This window comes from Pocillopora damicornis, chromosome 10 (assembly GCF_964200805.1).
Source record: "Pocillopora damicornis chromosome 10, jaPocDami1.2, whole genome shotgun sequence".
Lineage (NCBI taxonomy): Eukaryota > Metazoa > Cnidaria > Anthozoa > Scleractinia > Pocilloporidae > Pocillopora > Pocillopora damicornis.
Genome location: NC_142679.1, coordinates 5837734 through 5854793, shown reverse-complemented (window position 1 = coordinate 5854793; position 17060 = coordinate 5837734). Strand labels below are relative to the sequence as shown.

Sequence of the window (17060 nt, the reverse complement as noted above, 5' to 3'; positions counted from 1 at the left end):
TAAATTCCGTGCATATCAAATTTGGTTGAAACTGGTCAATTTTTTGGTTTTAGTCTCTAGAGAACGTGAGCAGCTGATATCCCTTAACTAAACCAAAAAACTCATTTAGGACACCTTTTGCGACCTCTTGCTCGCTTACCACCCTCTTGGGAGTTGGCCGAGTTAGCACTGGTATCTAAATTCGTCGACCCAATCCCCCAACAAACAAAAGGCGGTTGTTTTTGAAAGTGTTAGTGCTGAACTCAGAGGAAACGAAGCTTTAAAACCACACTCTATGGAACGAGTTTAGCTTTCATGTCTCACTAAAGAAGAAATTCTCTGTTTCCCAGTCGTGGAAACATAAATACTGAATAGTTAAAAGCTACGAAAAGACGTGAACAGCCAAATAATTACCTTCACACCGAAAAGGAAACAAACATGGCGAGTGATGCTAGTGACGACAAGCGTGTTTTGCAAGTAACTTGTTACGATCGCTACGGCTTTGCAGTGTATGATACAAGTTCTGAATTTGCAGTTGATGACTGTAGAACCCACGAATACAGGTGAGATCGTGGTCATTTCTCACGTTATTGTAGCGCCTTCAATGTAGGTCTCTAACTTTAAATTTCGTGAACTTAATAATTTTGCTGTCGAGTAGCCATACCAGACGGGGCTGCTTTGTTTATACAAACGCTTGATATAAAATCAAAAAATGCGTTATTACTCTGTCGTATATATGGTTGCTTTGCATTCATGTATTGACGTGTTTAGTTATAAAGATTGATCATGAAAGACCGCTGATTATATACATGTATCCTCTGATCAAAAGCTGGTTGTCATTACAATCTACAGCTGAAGAATTGAGACCACTCTTCGGTGCTGTAGTCCCGACACATGTTTGTATCTATGTGTTAGACAAAGTTCCTTTACTTTCGACCAAACGTTTTTCCATTTTGTAAACTAGACAACATTCAGATGCTGAAAGTTCCAAAGTTAGACAATTTTGGACAAAGATGCTCTCAAACTGGGAGGAAAATCAGCTCTTTTCTACTAAACGGGTAAGCAAAAATTTTTGTGTCAAAATAGACATGAATAAAAGCATTATAAACAATTTTGCAACTGACTCTTGGTTGCTGTCTCAATTCAGATGTTGATCAACAAGCAGAAAATAGCAATATGTCAACTTTGAATAGGTTCTTTTTTGCTGTGCATCTGTTAAGTAATAGATTACAGGTGATGTCAAAATGTGGCAAGAACAAAGAAGTTGCATGCAAGTCACAGCCTAGTGTGTCACTGATACAAATGTATACTTATTGCATAGTGACACCTTCTGTGATCTATCATGGCAACATAGAATCTACTTGTTTTAATGCGATAAAAAAGCAAAAAAATTGTTAACCCTTTAACTACCCGATCAAATTTGTAATTCTCCTTACGGTCAACCATACAAGTCTTATTATGTCAGTTCAGAGAATTTAGTTTTGGATCAACTAATTATCCCCAAATTGATATTTTTCTTTCTCCTCATCACTTATTTTGTTGATATTGTATTGATATTGCCAGGAGAAATTCTGTCTTGGTCACTCATGAGAGTTAAAGGTTTAATGGTCATGTGGTCTGTGCATCTGTCCTCCAATAGATTTTAACCTTTTTATCCTCAAGAGTGACTAACATCTAATTTCTCCTTACAATATCACCCTTGAATCAAACATTAAGGTCAGGAGAATAGAAGAAATGATCACCAACTAAAGCAGCTCTTGATTATTAAACAAATTCTCTTTGTCAGCACCTTAGGAAATGTATAGTGAATAGTATGGAGAATATCAATACTGATGTTAGGGAGTAAAGGGTTAAGTAAGAACCAATCAAAATGCATGGGTAATTCAGCTTATTGCAAAACAACAATTGTGAGAGTGTTAGTTGATAAACTTCCAGCTGTTGGTTGACATCTGGTCAACTGTCACACAACTATTGATCAACAGTTGAGAGATGATCAACCAACGGTTGATAGATACACTAAATCAAAATCAACTTATTCATTAATCTAACCTCTGAGCTCATGATTATCTGTAGTTCTAGTTAAACCAAGGACAGTTAGTCCTTAGTAGAGGTACCTTGTACACACTGTAACTATAGCCGCAGTATGGTTCTTTGATCAAGGGAGTCCTACATGATCATAATAATGTCATGGAGCATACATGTGCATTACACAGGTTCGGCGCTTCATTAAGCAAGGTGTACCTGATGACATGAGAGGAAAGATTTGGAACAAAATGGTTGGAAGCCAAGCAATCAAGGCTATCTCTTTATTTGATTACCAGGTAATCATAAGTACAGTAAATATCAGTTTTTTTTTTTATTGGCATAACAGTAATGATAGTGTAACTAATGGTGCTGTGAAAATGTTACGGTTCCTGTGCATCAAGAAAAATTTAAGTTTCCAAGTTGAGCATTTGTAACCCATATTAATTCTCTAAGTTCTTATACATGCAAAGTTTGTTCTTTCTCAGCTAACTATACATGACATTTTGTATCTTTGGTGTTTTACTTTTTACCAAACTAATTTTTAAAGTTCTATAATTTCTTAGGCCTGCTTAGCGGAGATACGCCAACTTCTTGTTGACTTGGGAGTCAGTGAATATGGAGGGACAAACTGTATTTCAAGACTAGGGCAAATTGTTGGTGAGATTACAATCTGATATTCCAGTTGTAATTAACTACATGTACATGTATAATGCAGTCAAAAGTGATTTCTATCCTCTAGAGTCAATGCAATCATTAACTGTGAATTGCCTCTTTAAAAGGCTTCTTCTTGATTTGTATTAATTTTTAAAGTTGACTTGATGTTTCAATTCCAAGTTAACAATCTTAGTATTCTAAAATAGTGACAACGTTTTACTCTTACTAATTGTGATAATCAGCTGTCTTTGCCTTGATGGTAGCTTCAATGATTTTGAAACAGTTTAGCTTGAAGGAAACAATAAGAGCTGATATGGCATGGAGACAAAAGAATATATTATTTTAGGATATACAAAAGTCAGGGCTTTAGTATGTATTCCAGTCGCTAGATAGATAGTTATTATACTTATTATACCTCATTTTCATTGGAGTGGCAAGGCCTTTTTCCTGTACAAGCTATTTTTCATGGAGTCAATGCCATTTACATGTACATTATAATTCTCATTTGTGTTGTAGGGTCACTGGTCGACAGCAACAAGGAAAATCTCATAGATAGCCCTAATACTGTCATCATGACAAGACAGTGGAAAAGGAATCTTCATAAGCAGATATCAGTTTTCAGACAAATCATGTTGGATATAGGTAGGTGAATGTAATAGTTTGTAATATTTCCCTTGTGCAGTATACCTTTCAAAGTTTAATTGCACCTCTCTGAAAATTGGAAATGAACTTTGATTTCTTTTACAGGGTGTGAATTAAAAATACTCATACCAATCTGTGTGCTTTTGTTTGCCTCATTTAGTGTCCAAAGCAATCCCAAAATTCCATCCCACACGTACTGTGCTTTATCACTTCCACTTTTCCCTTCTTAAACAAATAAATCAAGGTTCACATAACTGTAGTTGTAATTACGAGGAAAGTGAAAATAAACTGATGATTGCAGAAAAGTTTGATTCAAATAGTAAGTGCCTATAGGCTTTAGTTTCTAACCAGTCTAGTAATTTGAATTATATTGATGTGCTACAATGTATTCTTAAATGGATCCAATGTGCCAAACAGTGACTGTAATATTCATTATTTAGACAGATCTTTCCCAAGTCATAAGATGTTCATAGAAGGGACAAGTGAAGGAAAAGAGGGAAGAGCAACTCTCTTTAGAGTTCTGGCAGTGTATGCAATGTATAATCCTCAAGTGTCATATTGCCAAGGTAAACCTCAGCCTATTGTCCACTTTTGGGCAAATGCTATTTACTACTGGTACTTGTCATATTGCCAAGGTAAACCTCAGCCTGTTGTTCACTTTTGGGCAAATGCTATTTACTACTGGTACTTGTCATATTGCCAAGGTAAACCTCAGCCTGTTGTCCACTTTTGGGCAAATGCTATTTACTATTAGTACTTGTCATATTGCCGAGGTAAACCTCAGCCTATTTTCCCCTTTGGGAAAATGCTATTAGCTAACCAGTGCTTGTTTTACCTTCTAATCTTAGTTTCTAGGAAAAAATTTCTTAATGTTCCTATTATTGATTTTCACAGGCATGTCCTATATTGCAGGAATGTTTCTTATGAACATGGATGAGGAGGTAGGTTTATTTGATGTTTGACTCTTCTCTCAATAACTAGTCTCCTTAAAATAGTAATTCAACAAGCACGAACAGGATATTAGGGATTGCTAGATTAAGCCAATAAGGGGTGGAATAAAAGTCATTTTGAATCATATTTTCTAAATAAATTTCCCATAAACCAATAAAAACCCTCACACTACAGGACTCCAGTAATCTAGTATGTAAAATAGAATAATCCACTCCACAACCAACATCTGGATGGAACATGTACTCTTCAATTCATTTGTCACTGAACAACTTTTCCTCAAAATGAAGACAATTTGAAAGAAAAAATGACAGAAATTCATTTTTTTAATTTTATGATTAAGAAAAAATTTAATTATTTTTCAGAATTTAAAAACAAAAAAACAGCATTTCTGTATATGATTTTGAACTATCATTAATTTACTGAAACACTCAACTGTTTTTTGCAATACAGTGATATACTTGATTTTCTTAAAAGTATCTTTATACAATTTCTTTCAGGATTCCTTTTGGTGTTTGGTTTCTATGTTTGAGAGGCCAAAGTACTTAGCTGGCTATTTTAATGATTCACTTGGAAAGTAAGTTCCTTGACAGTAACACCAAGAGAAAGCTTAGTTTTGCATTGACTGTTTTGTCCTAACTGTGTCCTTTTTTTTATGTATTTTGCTTTACTCCATTCTGTGATTCAACCAACTCATCAGATGGTGATGAAACCTTTTTTTCCTTTTTTGCAAACAAGTTTCCTTATATGTTACTTTCTTTTATTCGACTTGCATTCCCAATGACTGATTTTATTTACCTGTAACACTATTAAGCCTTACTCTTTTCACCTGAAGAGTAACACCAATAAAACACGTAACAAAACAATGCAAAAAAGTTGATTGTGTGGCATAACTAGCTTTCCTGTAGATACACGCTGCATATTAATTAGATGTCATACAATGTAGCAGTCTGAAATTTATTGCTTCTATGTCATATCTTTAGGATACAAAGACATGCATCAGTTTTTGAGAGACTAATGCGACAGAGACGAACCAAGCTATACAAACACCTGGTAGAGTCTTTTTACAATTTTTTTCCAGTTGTCTAGTTGTACACTTCCATTTACACCTTCTTGGGGTTAGGGTGATAAAACTGACCTGATGGTGTTCTCTTACAGCAGTTTTGAATAGAAGGTTCACAATTGATTCCTAACAGCTTAGCAATAGGCCCCTCCATTTGAGTACATCTTGAGGATTTCTAAGGCAGACAGATCAGCAACCCCCAGGGGTGACAATAAAAGTGATTACATGTCAATTGAAATTTTAAGAATGGAGGGGCATGTCAAAAATTAATCATCAATGTCATTTGTAAGATACTTACATGTTATATGTAGCTACAATGGCCTAATACATTAAGTTATTGATGCAAGGCCATCTTTTGGGAGATTTAATATTATTATGAAAATCTACAGGTTTTGAAATTCAAAGCCTTCTTTGGGAAAACAGTGTTAGTAGTGCACAATTAAGACCTCTTTTCTGGCAGCAAATAGTGATGCTCAAATCTGAATTCTAGGAGATGCATGGTGTGTCGCCTCTCATGTACCTGACACCATGGTTCATGGCCTTGTTTACATCTCTCCCATGCTGGGATGCTGTGCTCACCATTTGGGATTTGCTTCTCTTGGAAGGTATGATGCTGTGGTTGTGATAAACAAGGTTTACTTTGTGAGTAACCCTTTACTCCCTAACATCAGTATGCATGTGGAGAACTTTTCCACAATCAAGCACTTCTTAAGTTGATGATCATTTTCTTTAATTTCATGACCTTAATTTGTGACTGCAGGGTGATATTACAGGTAGAAATTAAATGCTAGTCACTCCTACAAAGAGAGGATTGTTTACAGTGTGCCTCCATTGTATACTATAATTGTTCATGGGTTGATTTTAACCCTACGCATTAAGCTCACTGAATTGATTACCAGTACTCATCTTTGTTTCAGGCATGTCCATCATCTTCCAAGTTGCCCTTGCACTTCTGGATGTCTTGTCAGGTTTGCCATTTTGGTTTATTTTTGAAAATGTTGATATGATAGTTGTTATTGGTTTGGCAGTTTATTTATGGATTGCATCTATCAGTTGTACATTGAAGTAGCTTCTTTTTTTTTCTCTTTTCTTTGTGATATATCATTGGTAGTGTGCAATATGTCAGAGAGAATTCATATATGTGTCTTATTCACCAATTTTATGGATCACTCTGGAGAACGCAGAATGTGAGACTTACATGTACAACATTATTTGGAATTGCAGTTGAGATTCTTCCATTGACGGAAATAGCACAAGTTCTGCCAATATTACTGCGTCCTTCAGCAAGTTTGTAAGTCAATTAAAATCTATGAAATGCTCTCTTATTGAACATAATGCAGCTGAACCTTGAGACAAATGCCACCTTAATAACAAAGGAGAGAAGCTATGATAAAGAGGTTGCTGTCATAGGCAAGTGAGGGTATAGTATGGTGAAGTCTGTTCTTGTGAGCCATGTGACCCATCCACCTGGAGCTTATCCTGGTTTCCTGCTCCCTCTTGGATGGGATGCCTGTTCATCAGGGTTACCTCCTGGAAATTCATCAGGCTTCCCTGGGAATTGGCTGGTACCTATTTATACTCCTGGTTGGAGAGGGGCACTGTGAGAATAAAGTGTCTTGTCCAAGAACACATCACAATGACCTGGCCAGCTCTTGAACCCAGACCTTTCATCCCAGATTCTGGCTCACCTACTATTAGGCAACTGTCTCTCAGACCAATAAAAAGACACCAGAAATGAATGCTAAAATGAGGAGTGTTAATAAAACCAAACAGTCTTTGGTCAAGTTTGTTAACTTTTATTTTCTCTTACATGAAAAAGAGCTGTTAAGGATTGTTTGCTTGAGTGAGCTGTCTCACATTTTGCTGACAAGATCTTCATTTATTGTTTAACCCTTTAATCCGTATAGTACCACTCCTGAATCAAACATGTAAGGTATGGGAATTATTACTAAAGAAGCTCCTGATTGTCAAACAAATTCTCCCTGTGGGTACCATAGAATTTGTTGAGCTAATAATATGGAGAATATACATGTTGATGTAAGGCTGTAATTGGTTAACCCTTTAACTCCCAGATCAAATTTGTAATTCTCCTCACTGTCAACCATACAATTCTTAGGATGTTAGTTCAGAGAATTTAGTATTGGGTAAACTAATTATCCGCAAATGGACATTTTTCTTTATTCTCGTCACTTAACTGGGTGACATTGTATTGATATTGTAAGGAGAAATTCTCTCTTGGTCACTCATGGGAGTTAAAGGGTAATTAACTATGGATGAGGTGTTTAGGGTACATTAATCTGAGTCCAGTTTTATCACCTCAACAGGATCACTCGTGAAAAGCTGGTTGCCGCAATTTGGAAAGTGAAGCCAATTTTAAGATGGGAAATTGACTCAATTCAAGCCATACTTGATGAGGAAGAGGCCGGTTGCAAAGGTATTGTGTTTATTGTACTCGTTGTATACCTTTGGAGCTGATGTAAGACTTTTAAGTAATCTTATTCGCTGATGACCCCCCTTATAACTTGTACCTAGCACAAAGAAGAATGCGTCCTTCCTCATGAAGGCTTTCAATTTTTATACCTGGTTTAAGAGTTTTTCCTGAAAGGTCTCCAAGAACCTCAGCTGAAACTGTAGTTTTTAGAACACCAACAAACATCTTTGCGTACCAAAGCGGGACTGTTATTGTATCATGGCTTAATCTAATTGCCATCCTACCATTCTCTAGGGTTTACGACACACAATACAATATTTTTATACCTGGTTTAAGAGTTTTTCCTGAAAGGTCTCCAAGAACCTCAGCTGAAACTGTAGTTTTTAGAACACCAACAAACATCTTTGCGTACCAAAGCGGGACTGTTCTTGTGTCATGGCTTAATCTGATTGCCATCCTACCATTCTCCAGGGTTTACGACAAACAATTCAGCTCACGCTCACTAAAGCAAATTCCACGCGCAAAACACGCAAATCTCTCGCATACGAATGCGTGAAGATTACACGCAATCTTCCAACTGTAACTACTGTAATCAAGTACGGTTCGTGTTTTGCAAAATGTCAACGACTTGTTTTCCTGCTAATTTTTCTTCTTTTACCACTCCTCTCAGTTTAAGGAGTAGCACGCCATTACTACATACATGTTTGTGTTGTAAAATTTGGACTGGAAGATTGATTTAGATTCAAGTCTTCTATTCTATGCCTCTGGTTGTTCAGTACCAGACCAAGGAATCATTTGCAACATTACGCGCGTGTAACGAGCAAACGCGTGTTGTTACTTGCGCGGAGGTATTTATTCGCTCTTATACCTTGTCTTGGTAGCAAATACAACAAGAGGTAACAAGAGAAGTTTGAACAATCAGAATGAGGACGACAACAGGAAAAGACAACGAACCTTCAGCAATCAATCCCCTCAAGGTAGAATAAAAAAGGCTTTTAAAGATAGGGAGAACGGTTGTTTCTAAATATACATGTATCATATTTTCATGTTTGTTGCTGCTTTCATTATTCATGTAGCACCGGCTGAACCGTCCCTTTTCCAACGCTTTATTGGATTTTTTTCTTCGCACGATGAATCAGAGGCCAAATTTACCACTAACGACATCGAGATGACCACATTTTCAGTTGTCAGCGGGCAAAGTCCAAGTGTGCTCACGCCCTCGTTATGCTGTTCAGCAGCAGGAGCCTTGAAGACACAGCATGGAAAAGGTTTGTGTTATTGGCACTCAAGAAACTGCGCATGTCATGAAATAGCTTGTAAATCCATGGCAAATCTGTTGCAAAGCTGTACTTAGCAGTGCTTTTGAAAAATATAAAAGTGGTGACATTAAACCCACAACAAGGGTCTTTTTCTAACCTCAAGCAGACAACCAACGCTGAATGTTGCATACGTTTTTCAGCTCTGTCCAGGCAGAAGAGTAACGTCACAGTGACGTACCATTCCAACCAGGAATTCTGCATTACAATCAACTTTTCTTTTCATAACTCACAATATCCCCATCTTGTTCTCCTAGTGAGCGGTCTTAGGAAGCCCGTGGGTCAGCACAAACGTCATAATCGTTACAATAAGGTATCCCGCAGAAGATCTAACAATGGAAAAGATGTGCTTAGAAGACGTCACATGGTTTTCCAAGGCAGTCTGGGGAGTCCTGTAAGGAGAAGTCCGCGCTTCGCGGGACAGCGAACCCCTGTGGGGACTGTGGTGAGTAAACAGCGGTAAAACTGAAGGAATTATGGAACGCAGAGAAAAGATATCCTTGATGTGAATAGTCAGTTGGATGAAATTAATTGGAAGGGTGCATTGTTATTACTTTTTAAAATTCCAAGATATGATTAATGATTAACGCTTCCTAAAACATTCACAAATTATCCAGGAAACATATTCTTACAAAAAAACTTGAAATATAACTACTATCAATGGAAGCAAAAAAACTGCCGGCACATCCAGCACGCGTAATTTTAAAAGACGTGTACCGCTTTAGCTATATACTTTTTGTTGTGCTTTTTCGTTTTTTAACAGCACTTTTTTTTAGCTTTGCCGGTATTCCTATCTTGTGATCAGTTTTTATTCACCACAAACTACATCAGTTATTGCCGGATAGAAACATCTCAAAATACATTTTAAGGAGGCCACGTGTTTCAAACGTATTGCGACTCGCATAGACCGTTTTGAAAATACCTTCATTTTCGATATGGCAAGCAACTTGTGAATATATTTACAACATTTAAGCCTATAGTATTTTATATTATATGTAAATCATAGATCCTAGCATTATTGTAAATCATTATTATCAAACTTTTTACCTTCATTTGAATTGTATTTTGACGCAATTTAGTCTGCGACTCCGATGTAACCATCCAAATAAAGCTATTATGTTCTATTCTATTCGTGAAGTAGATTACCATGACCTTGGTAAGTTTAGGTTCCATATTGAAACGCCTTCTTCTTTTGTCTGTGTTCTTTTTTTGAAGGCAAAGGTCCAGTCTCCCAACAGTCTGGTGCGAAGGTAAGTGAAACAATTTAAAGTAATATCATATGGTGCAACCTCTTTTCAAAGGGCGTGCACCCTCGTGAAGGCATTTTTTTTTCCATGGTGCCTCTCTCTACCCAGGAGCGTAGAGGGATAGGAACATATTATCAGGAAAACTTGATGAAATGCTGGGAGGGGGTTAACATCCTATTTTCTGATATGCCATACTAGGGAGCAGCAATATCCCTCGTCGCTTCATGCTACAGAGCAATTTTCGAGCAAGTGTCGAAAGTAATCCAAGATTGTACTGGTTGTACTTTACTTCGATCTGTGATTGGGCCAGAAAACTTACGCCACCCTCTCAACCAATCAGAGGCAAAACTAAAGCCAACCATGGGCTGGTCACGTGAAACACTGCGCTTCAGGCAGTTTGCTTGTTTTGACTTTGAGTTCGAACTGACTACGTAGAGAGAGCACTGTAATGCTCTCCTTTGTTGTGACTGATCTTCGTGATTACTTTGTGTTTGGTTAACGACACTCAATCAAAGAGCCACTAGATTTGTACGACGTACTTTTACCTTGTTTGGTTTCTTTAAACAAGCAACTGGTTGCATTTTAGTAAATTTTCCTCATTGGCTGGGAAAAAGGTGCGATTTAGAGCAAAAAATGGTGCGATTCGTGAATAAATCGCACCAATGAGAGCTAATCAGATTACAAGAATCACCAGTGATTTTAAAATGGATGTAATAAACCATTAATAACTTTGCATTTTGTTGTATTCAACGATCTTTAGCTCTGCCACAAATCAACACGCCTTCAAGCAGTTCAATACTCCTACCCCTCTCAGACGCTCTCAGGTATGAGTACATTTGCATCTTTTTCGTCCTTCAGCTGTATTTTCATTGATACACGTAAAGAAAAAGTCAAATGCGTGGGGAACGTAGTGGTTCATTAGTTTACGTGCTGGATTTCGAACCGAACGATCTGGGCTCGAGTCCTGGTCGAAGTGACTTTGTTGTGGTTCTCTCTCTATACTCAAGAGTGCAAATTATACAGTCATCAGGGAGATGGGATAAACTGATGGCCTGCAGAGGACTGGCAGACATCTTCGTTTGTCACCATTTATCTGAAAGTTAACAGTTTCTTCAAATTCCCCCAAATTGACTCGATCATTTCTCCTTCTCTATTGAAAACTTAAGGATCAGGTCGGATCGAGTTTCAGGACAATTCAGTTGAGCTTCGGGAATACTGCAATCAAACTTGAGAAAAATATTTCCATTTAATTTTGCAGGTTAAACCCCTTTTTCAACATTCCCCGTCAACTTTTGAATCATCTCCAAAGACACTGACGTCACCTGACCTCTTGATGTCTCCGGATTTGGAAATGACGTCATTTGAATGTAAGGAGAAGAGACTTGACTTTACGTAGGGATTATTGGCTTAGTGTTACATGGAGTTACTCTAGAGAAGTCAAGATTGAAGTGGATCATCACAAGTTTGTTGACGATGAGTACAAGATGTGATTGTTTGGCGCGCATAATAAACTATGTACATTTAAGAGCAGCTACAGTGCATAGTAAGCCTTATTCTGTCGATCTTTGTTGTCCCCTGAGGAGAAATGTGGACTTTCTGCGTGTGACATAGCTTTAAAAATTTCAGAGGAGGTCGCAAGCTGTTTTTACTCGCTAAGAAGTCTTGACAAAATTGAAAACGTTTGGTCATTTTCAAACCATTTTCAACTGAGTCTCGAAGGTGATCCGGAATTCATTGGTTTTGATTTGTTTGTGGTTTAGAAAACGTACGCCCGCTAAATCCCCAACCGAACAGAATCAAACTAAAACTTGCCGCGACTCAATCACGTGCGTTCTTACTGCGCTTCTTTTTTTTTACTTCGAGTTCTCGTCTTCTCTGAAGAGCCTACCACTTCCTTTGTTCTAATCGGCTGGCTGTGATAACTTTGGGCTTTGCTTTATGACACTCAAAAATGATCCTCTGGTCGTGATAACATGATTATAATTGAATGGTTTATAACTGAAAAACCTTTTATTTACATGAAAGAAATTTTTATGTATTGCTTTCAATGGGTCGTTGCTAGAATGAGTTTCAGAGCTGCTTTAACCTGACATGTTACCTCACTAACTTTCCTCAATAAGTGTGGTTTCCAGACTTTTTCGCTTTTTACAGTTCGTTGACTTCAGTTGCGAGAAAGTTCTCGCAAATTCTGACTAGTCATCGTTACTATTAGCAACCATTCCTGTCGCCATGGCATCCGCCAAAATGTCGAATGTCAGCTCCCAGGCTTTGCGGCATTCATCAGTTAAGAGCTCTCTTAATTCTTGGGAAAGTGTGAACAGCAATGCTTGTTTCACTACCTGTCAATTACAAATAAAATTTAACATTATGAACCAAAATACATAAGCAACAATCTAAAGATAGGTTCCCGAAAGCGTCAGTTCCAACTCGTATCTTTTTCATCACAAATACTTTTCCCTTTGGTCCCGACTCTTAAAGATATGCTCAGTATTCTTTCAATGTTTTTTTTACATACCTTAAAACACATTTTCTCTTTGTATTTAAAAAGGAAAAGTCCGTGTTGCTTATAACTACTTTTCGTATAGCTTAGTTAAGATATGTTCCAATTCCTAAAAAATACGCTCCCTTACCTTAGTAATATTCTCCGCTTTAAAACTGCCATTAGTATACCTAAAATAAAACGTTTTATCCACGAGACCTCACTAACCTCACTACACGTTTTGCATGTGCTTAGACTTGTTTTCTTTACCTTTCTTTCATGTTTTGTACATAAAGCTGAAATATGCGTTTCTTGTCCATTTGTAATTAATTTATATTGAAGACAGGTTTTCACTGGCAGCTCATCACGATATAGGAGCCTGCGATACTTACGTTAAGCTGCTGTCTTTTTATTCCCATGTTGGCATGAATTGTTCCTAGTCTCTCCAGAGTAGGTAGTAAAGGGGTTAGGCCGTCTAGATTTTGTAAAGCTTTATCTAAGGTACTGATAACTGACGTGATATGACCTTGGAATTCGTCGCTCTCTAAGTCGGAGCTGGAGAAATAGTCCTGGGCTTCGGGAGCGATTTGAAATATCCTTAAAATTGCAAAAGAAGTTAACAAAAGCAACCTAAACACTGGCTGTGCGAAGCGTAGCCAGATGTCTAAAGTATAATGTAGTGTTTTTAAAAAATTTAATTCTAAGGGCACAACGTCTCCCCAAGCTGTCAAGAAAATCGAAGGGTTAGCAAAACCGGAGGGGTGAGGAACATTCACGGCGATGGAAACAAAGGGGAAAGTAAAGCTCAGCATCGATAAACACGGGCGAACAGAAGAGGTTTGAGCGGTTTTGTAAACACTCCGGAGTGCTAAGTCATTACTTGCTGTTAACATGTTGCAGCTCCGTTTTTTGACCTCCGAAAATCATCAACTTGTTTTAAAACCGATAAAGAAACGTCTGGAAAACAGAACGAGGGCATTATCTGCGCAATCTGTAAACGTTCATCTGCCGAAGGTCAAGTGTTTTCGAGAGGCTATATCTTATTTGTTTACTATAAAAACTGTTTCTTTCTGTTTTCCATTATTTTCATTTTCAAACGTGGAAATCTGAACAGCGTTTGTCTGGTTTATAAGTTAGTTGATGAAATTCACTTTACACGAGTGCAAGTACCGCACATGTGGACAGTACTGTGCGAGAATCAATTAACAACTTGTTGAAGGCGTGAAACTGTACACCTTGTTTAAAATTCAAGACCCCGGAAACCATACCTTATATTGACGGTACACAGGCATTTAGGCCAAAATGGGAAGTTCTCCTCGGGGTAAGGCGTCACATAAACGTTATCAATTAATAACGCCTGATTGCTTAAGTTCTTAAGGGAGCAGTCGGAAGCCTGAGAATGAACTTTGTTTGTGGAGAAGAATGTCGATCAGTGCGAAAATTTTCTATGAATGTTACGTTAAAGCATCTTCCTAGCTTCGCGCACAGGGGAATAAGCATTGTAAGTGGCGAGTCAAAGCCAGTCAGTCAGGCGTTAAATTGCTTACAGGCATTGAATCCATTCATAATTTACATATAACGTGACACTGAAAATTCGATACGTCACAACAATCTGATTCTTTGGTGATCATTCAAAAATTACTTTTCACTTGAAGGATAATAAGAAATATCAGTTTGTTTAGATGGAACAGCATTGAATTGGAAAGAGTGAAGCAGAGAGTAGGACGCACCGTTAAAAGATAAAAAAAAGATTGAAGTGGATTGGAGATAATAAGCATGAAACATGTGGCTCTGATTTTTCAAAATGCCTCAACCGACTGACCGTGTCCTATATCTGCATCAAAGCTGGTCGGCGCACAATACTCGCCTTTTGAACAATTTTTGTCCGGCCTCTCTTTCTGGCTTTGTCGCTTCCCTCCACGTGTCCCTGACAAGAACTTTATCATCTTCACTAAGTGCTTTTGACGAAGGAGTCAGATTGCTGCCGGTTGCGCTCTCCATAGCTTCTTGAGTTATCTTCTGCTCTCTAAGTGTAAAAGAGACTGATTGTTTACGCGCCTTTCCTAGATGGAGTCTGGCAATTGTTTGATAGAGGTCTGGGGTCGAGTTCATTTAGATGACTTTGCTATCAAAGCTCTTAGCACGAACAATATTTTAAATCTTAGCAAAACTGTGTCAAAAAAAGAAAAAACAAATTATGCGAAATGGATAAGAATTATGGCTGTCATAATATTAATGATAGCGAGTCCTCATTAAAAGAGGAATGAAACTTTTGATCACATTTACGAAAGGCTGGAATTAACTCTCTTATCGTGTTCTCTCTCGATTGAAACGGAGACGAAATAATTCGTAGAACCTAAAAGACGAGAAAAATCATGAAGAGCTAACTCCATTTTCTCAACTCCCACAAACATTGAATGTCGATTTTCTCCGATAGTTTTTCCAGTTTAAAGGAAATTGTCGTTAATTCAGTGATTAGTTTGATTTGCATTTGGAAAGATAGGGACTTAATTAGTTTTCAGTAAGTGTAGCGTTTGCTCGCAAGCACACATTTTGCGTATTTTTTGCCTCTCCATGTAAACTTACCTTCCCATTAAATTGTATGAAATAAATTTCTCAATATAGCGTTTCAAAGTTCTGATAACTGGTTACTTTATGATAATCGAGAATTATAGGCCCTAGGTGTTTTAAAATGAATTGTTTTATGCATATTCATTGTGTTTAGCGGTGAACTTTATAAAGACGAGCTATGCACCATTCTAATGGTACGCTATTGTACACTTCTTTTCTTTCCATAGATGCGCTAAAAGCTGAAAGTTGCGAGTAAAAAAAAAACATTAACTCCAATTGTCTTGGTAATAACCAATGAGATTTGCGGTTATCCATGAATTATAGTCGGTTTCTTTTATTAAAAGATATGCATCTTCACGATCATTAAGGGAGTTACACTGAAATGCTAGAGAAAGATATTTTATGAGTCTGTGAAACAATAGCCTTAAAGTCTTCATTGGGAGATCATGGTAGATACAGAATAACCAAAATTTTTTTTCATAAATACGGTAGCATTTCTAGACCAACAGCTACAGCAGTTGGAGCAATTTTCCTCTTTTCTTTTCTTCTCTTTTGATTTGTTTTCTTGACTCTGTGGCGTATGTAATTGCACTGACGCGAAGGGAAGGGAATACTTCATATTGTCTCTGTCTACTCTCCTCTTTGGATCTTTAGGTTGGCTTTATCGGCTGATATTTTCAATACATCTCCAAGTATTTCCCACCCAATCTAAGATAGAACTGACAAAGGGTAAAGCATAACATCATAACTGGGTCCGATTTATACCTTAATCCTCAGCGACACAGCGGTGGTCAACGGTCAGGCATGCGCAAGAAGATCAATTTTATCAGGTCGCTAATTTCCCGTACAAAATTACAAAGGAAATTATGAAACAACCGCAGTTATGAAACTTATGCGAAGACAAATTTAAACGTGAAATCTGTGAACCTGGTTAGGCTGCCAAAAGCTGCTTCTCTGTTCTTTAAAGTTTGACTTTTAAATATGGCTTCGGCTATGTTTAGTTACCGGGATTTTCGAGAAAAGGGCCCCCGGTTCGAATCTTACCTTTCTTCTCGGTATCGAAAAACACTCTTTTGACAATCTTCGTCTTCTTCTAGAAAAGGGTCATAAGTTGTACCTCAAAATTTGATTTTATGGACTTCACCGTCAACCATCTACACGAATGATCTGCCCAACGTCATTGAGAATGGCACTGTTACCTTGTTTGCTGATGATACAGCCCTACACTGTCCTTCAGCTTTTGGATGGCACACTGTGCTAACTGAAGACCAAGTCAGACTATCACAGTGGCTGTATGAGCAAAAACAGACATTAAATATTTCAAAATCTAAATGTAGTTGGTCAGACTATCACACTAACACACTAACACACTGCAATACCTTTGCTAGACTATGCGGTTGTCACATGGGGAGATTAAAACTATTTTGACTCTTCTGAAGAAATTCCAGATGATACAAAATTAAGCTTCCAAAATCGTACTCAATGTGCCAAAAGATTCATCTGCTAACGAGGTGCTCGACCAGCTTGACTGGGCCGGATAACTTGACAAAAAAGAGATTTCTTAGACTGATATTGTTACATATTTATTGCTTTAAACGGTTTTTATTTTAGTGGTGTTTTTAATTTCATAGATTTAAAACATTCTTAATTACTATGCAACACTTTAGGTAGAAATAACATCTGTAGGCACCTGACATATCACTCC

General features: G+C 37.5%; 2 protein-coding genes across 4 annotated transcripts; one reads left to right on the top strand and one right to left on the bottom strand.

The window, feature by feature from the left end:
- Positions 1–23: 23 nt before the first annotated feature.
- LOC149038644 (uncharacterized) lies at positions 24–12351 on the top strand. The gene is made up of 19 exons (XM_089184926.1): positions 24–542; positions 944–1037; positions 2193–2300; positions 2568–2661; positions 3175–3300; positions 3741–3866; positions 4195–4241; positions 4749–4825; positions 5232–5301; positions 5802–5916; positions 6229–6279; positions 6536–6602; positions 7636–7745; positions 8624–8719; positions 8819–9010; positions 9316–9503; positions 10274–10308; positions 11066–11129; positions 11564–12351. Exons 1-19 carry the CDS (start codon positions 418–420, stop codon positions 11699–11701), a joined length of 1923 nt encoding a protein of 640 aa, XP_089041052.1. The 5' UTR covers positions 24–417; the 3' UTR covers positions 11702–12351.
- Positions 12283–15459, bottom strand: LOC113674711 (neuroglobin). 3 transcript variants are annotated; one of them, XM_089184928.1, is made up of 4 exons: positions 15371–15459; positions 14652–14810; positions 13177–13381; positions 12283–12644 (listed from the first exon to the last, which is right to left on the bottom strand). In XM_089184928.1, the coding sequence occupies exons 1-4, from the start codon at positions 15376–15378 to the stop codon at positions 12498–12500; spliced, it is 519 nt and encodes a 172-aa protein (XP_089041054.1). In that variant the 5' UTR covers positions 15379–15459; the 3' UTR covers positions 12283–12497. The 3 variants fall into 3 exon arrangements, with proteins under 3 accessions (XP_089041054.1, XP_027046996.2, XP_089041053.1); XM_027191195.2 differs by lacking the exon at positions 15371–15459 and having other exon boundaries at positions 14652–15031; XM_089184927.1 differs by lacking the exons at positions 14652–14810; positions 15371–15459 and having other exon boundaries at positions 13177–13822.
- Positions 15460–17060: the final 1601 nt, after the last annotated feature.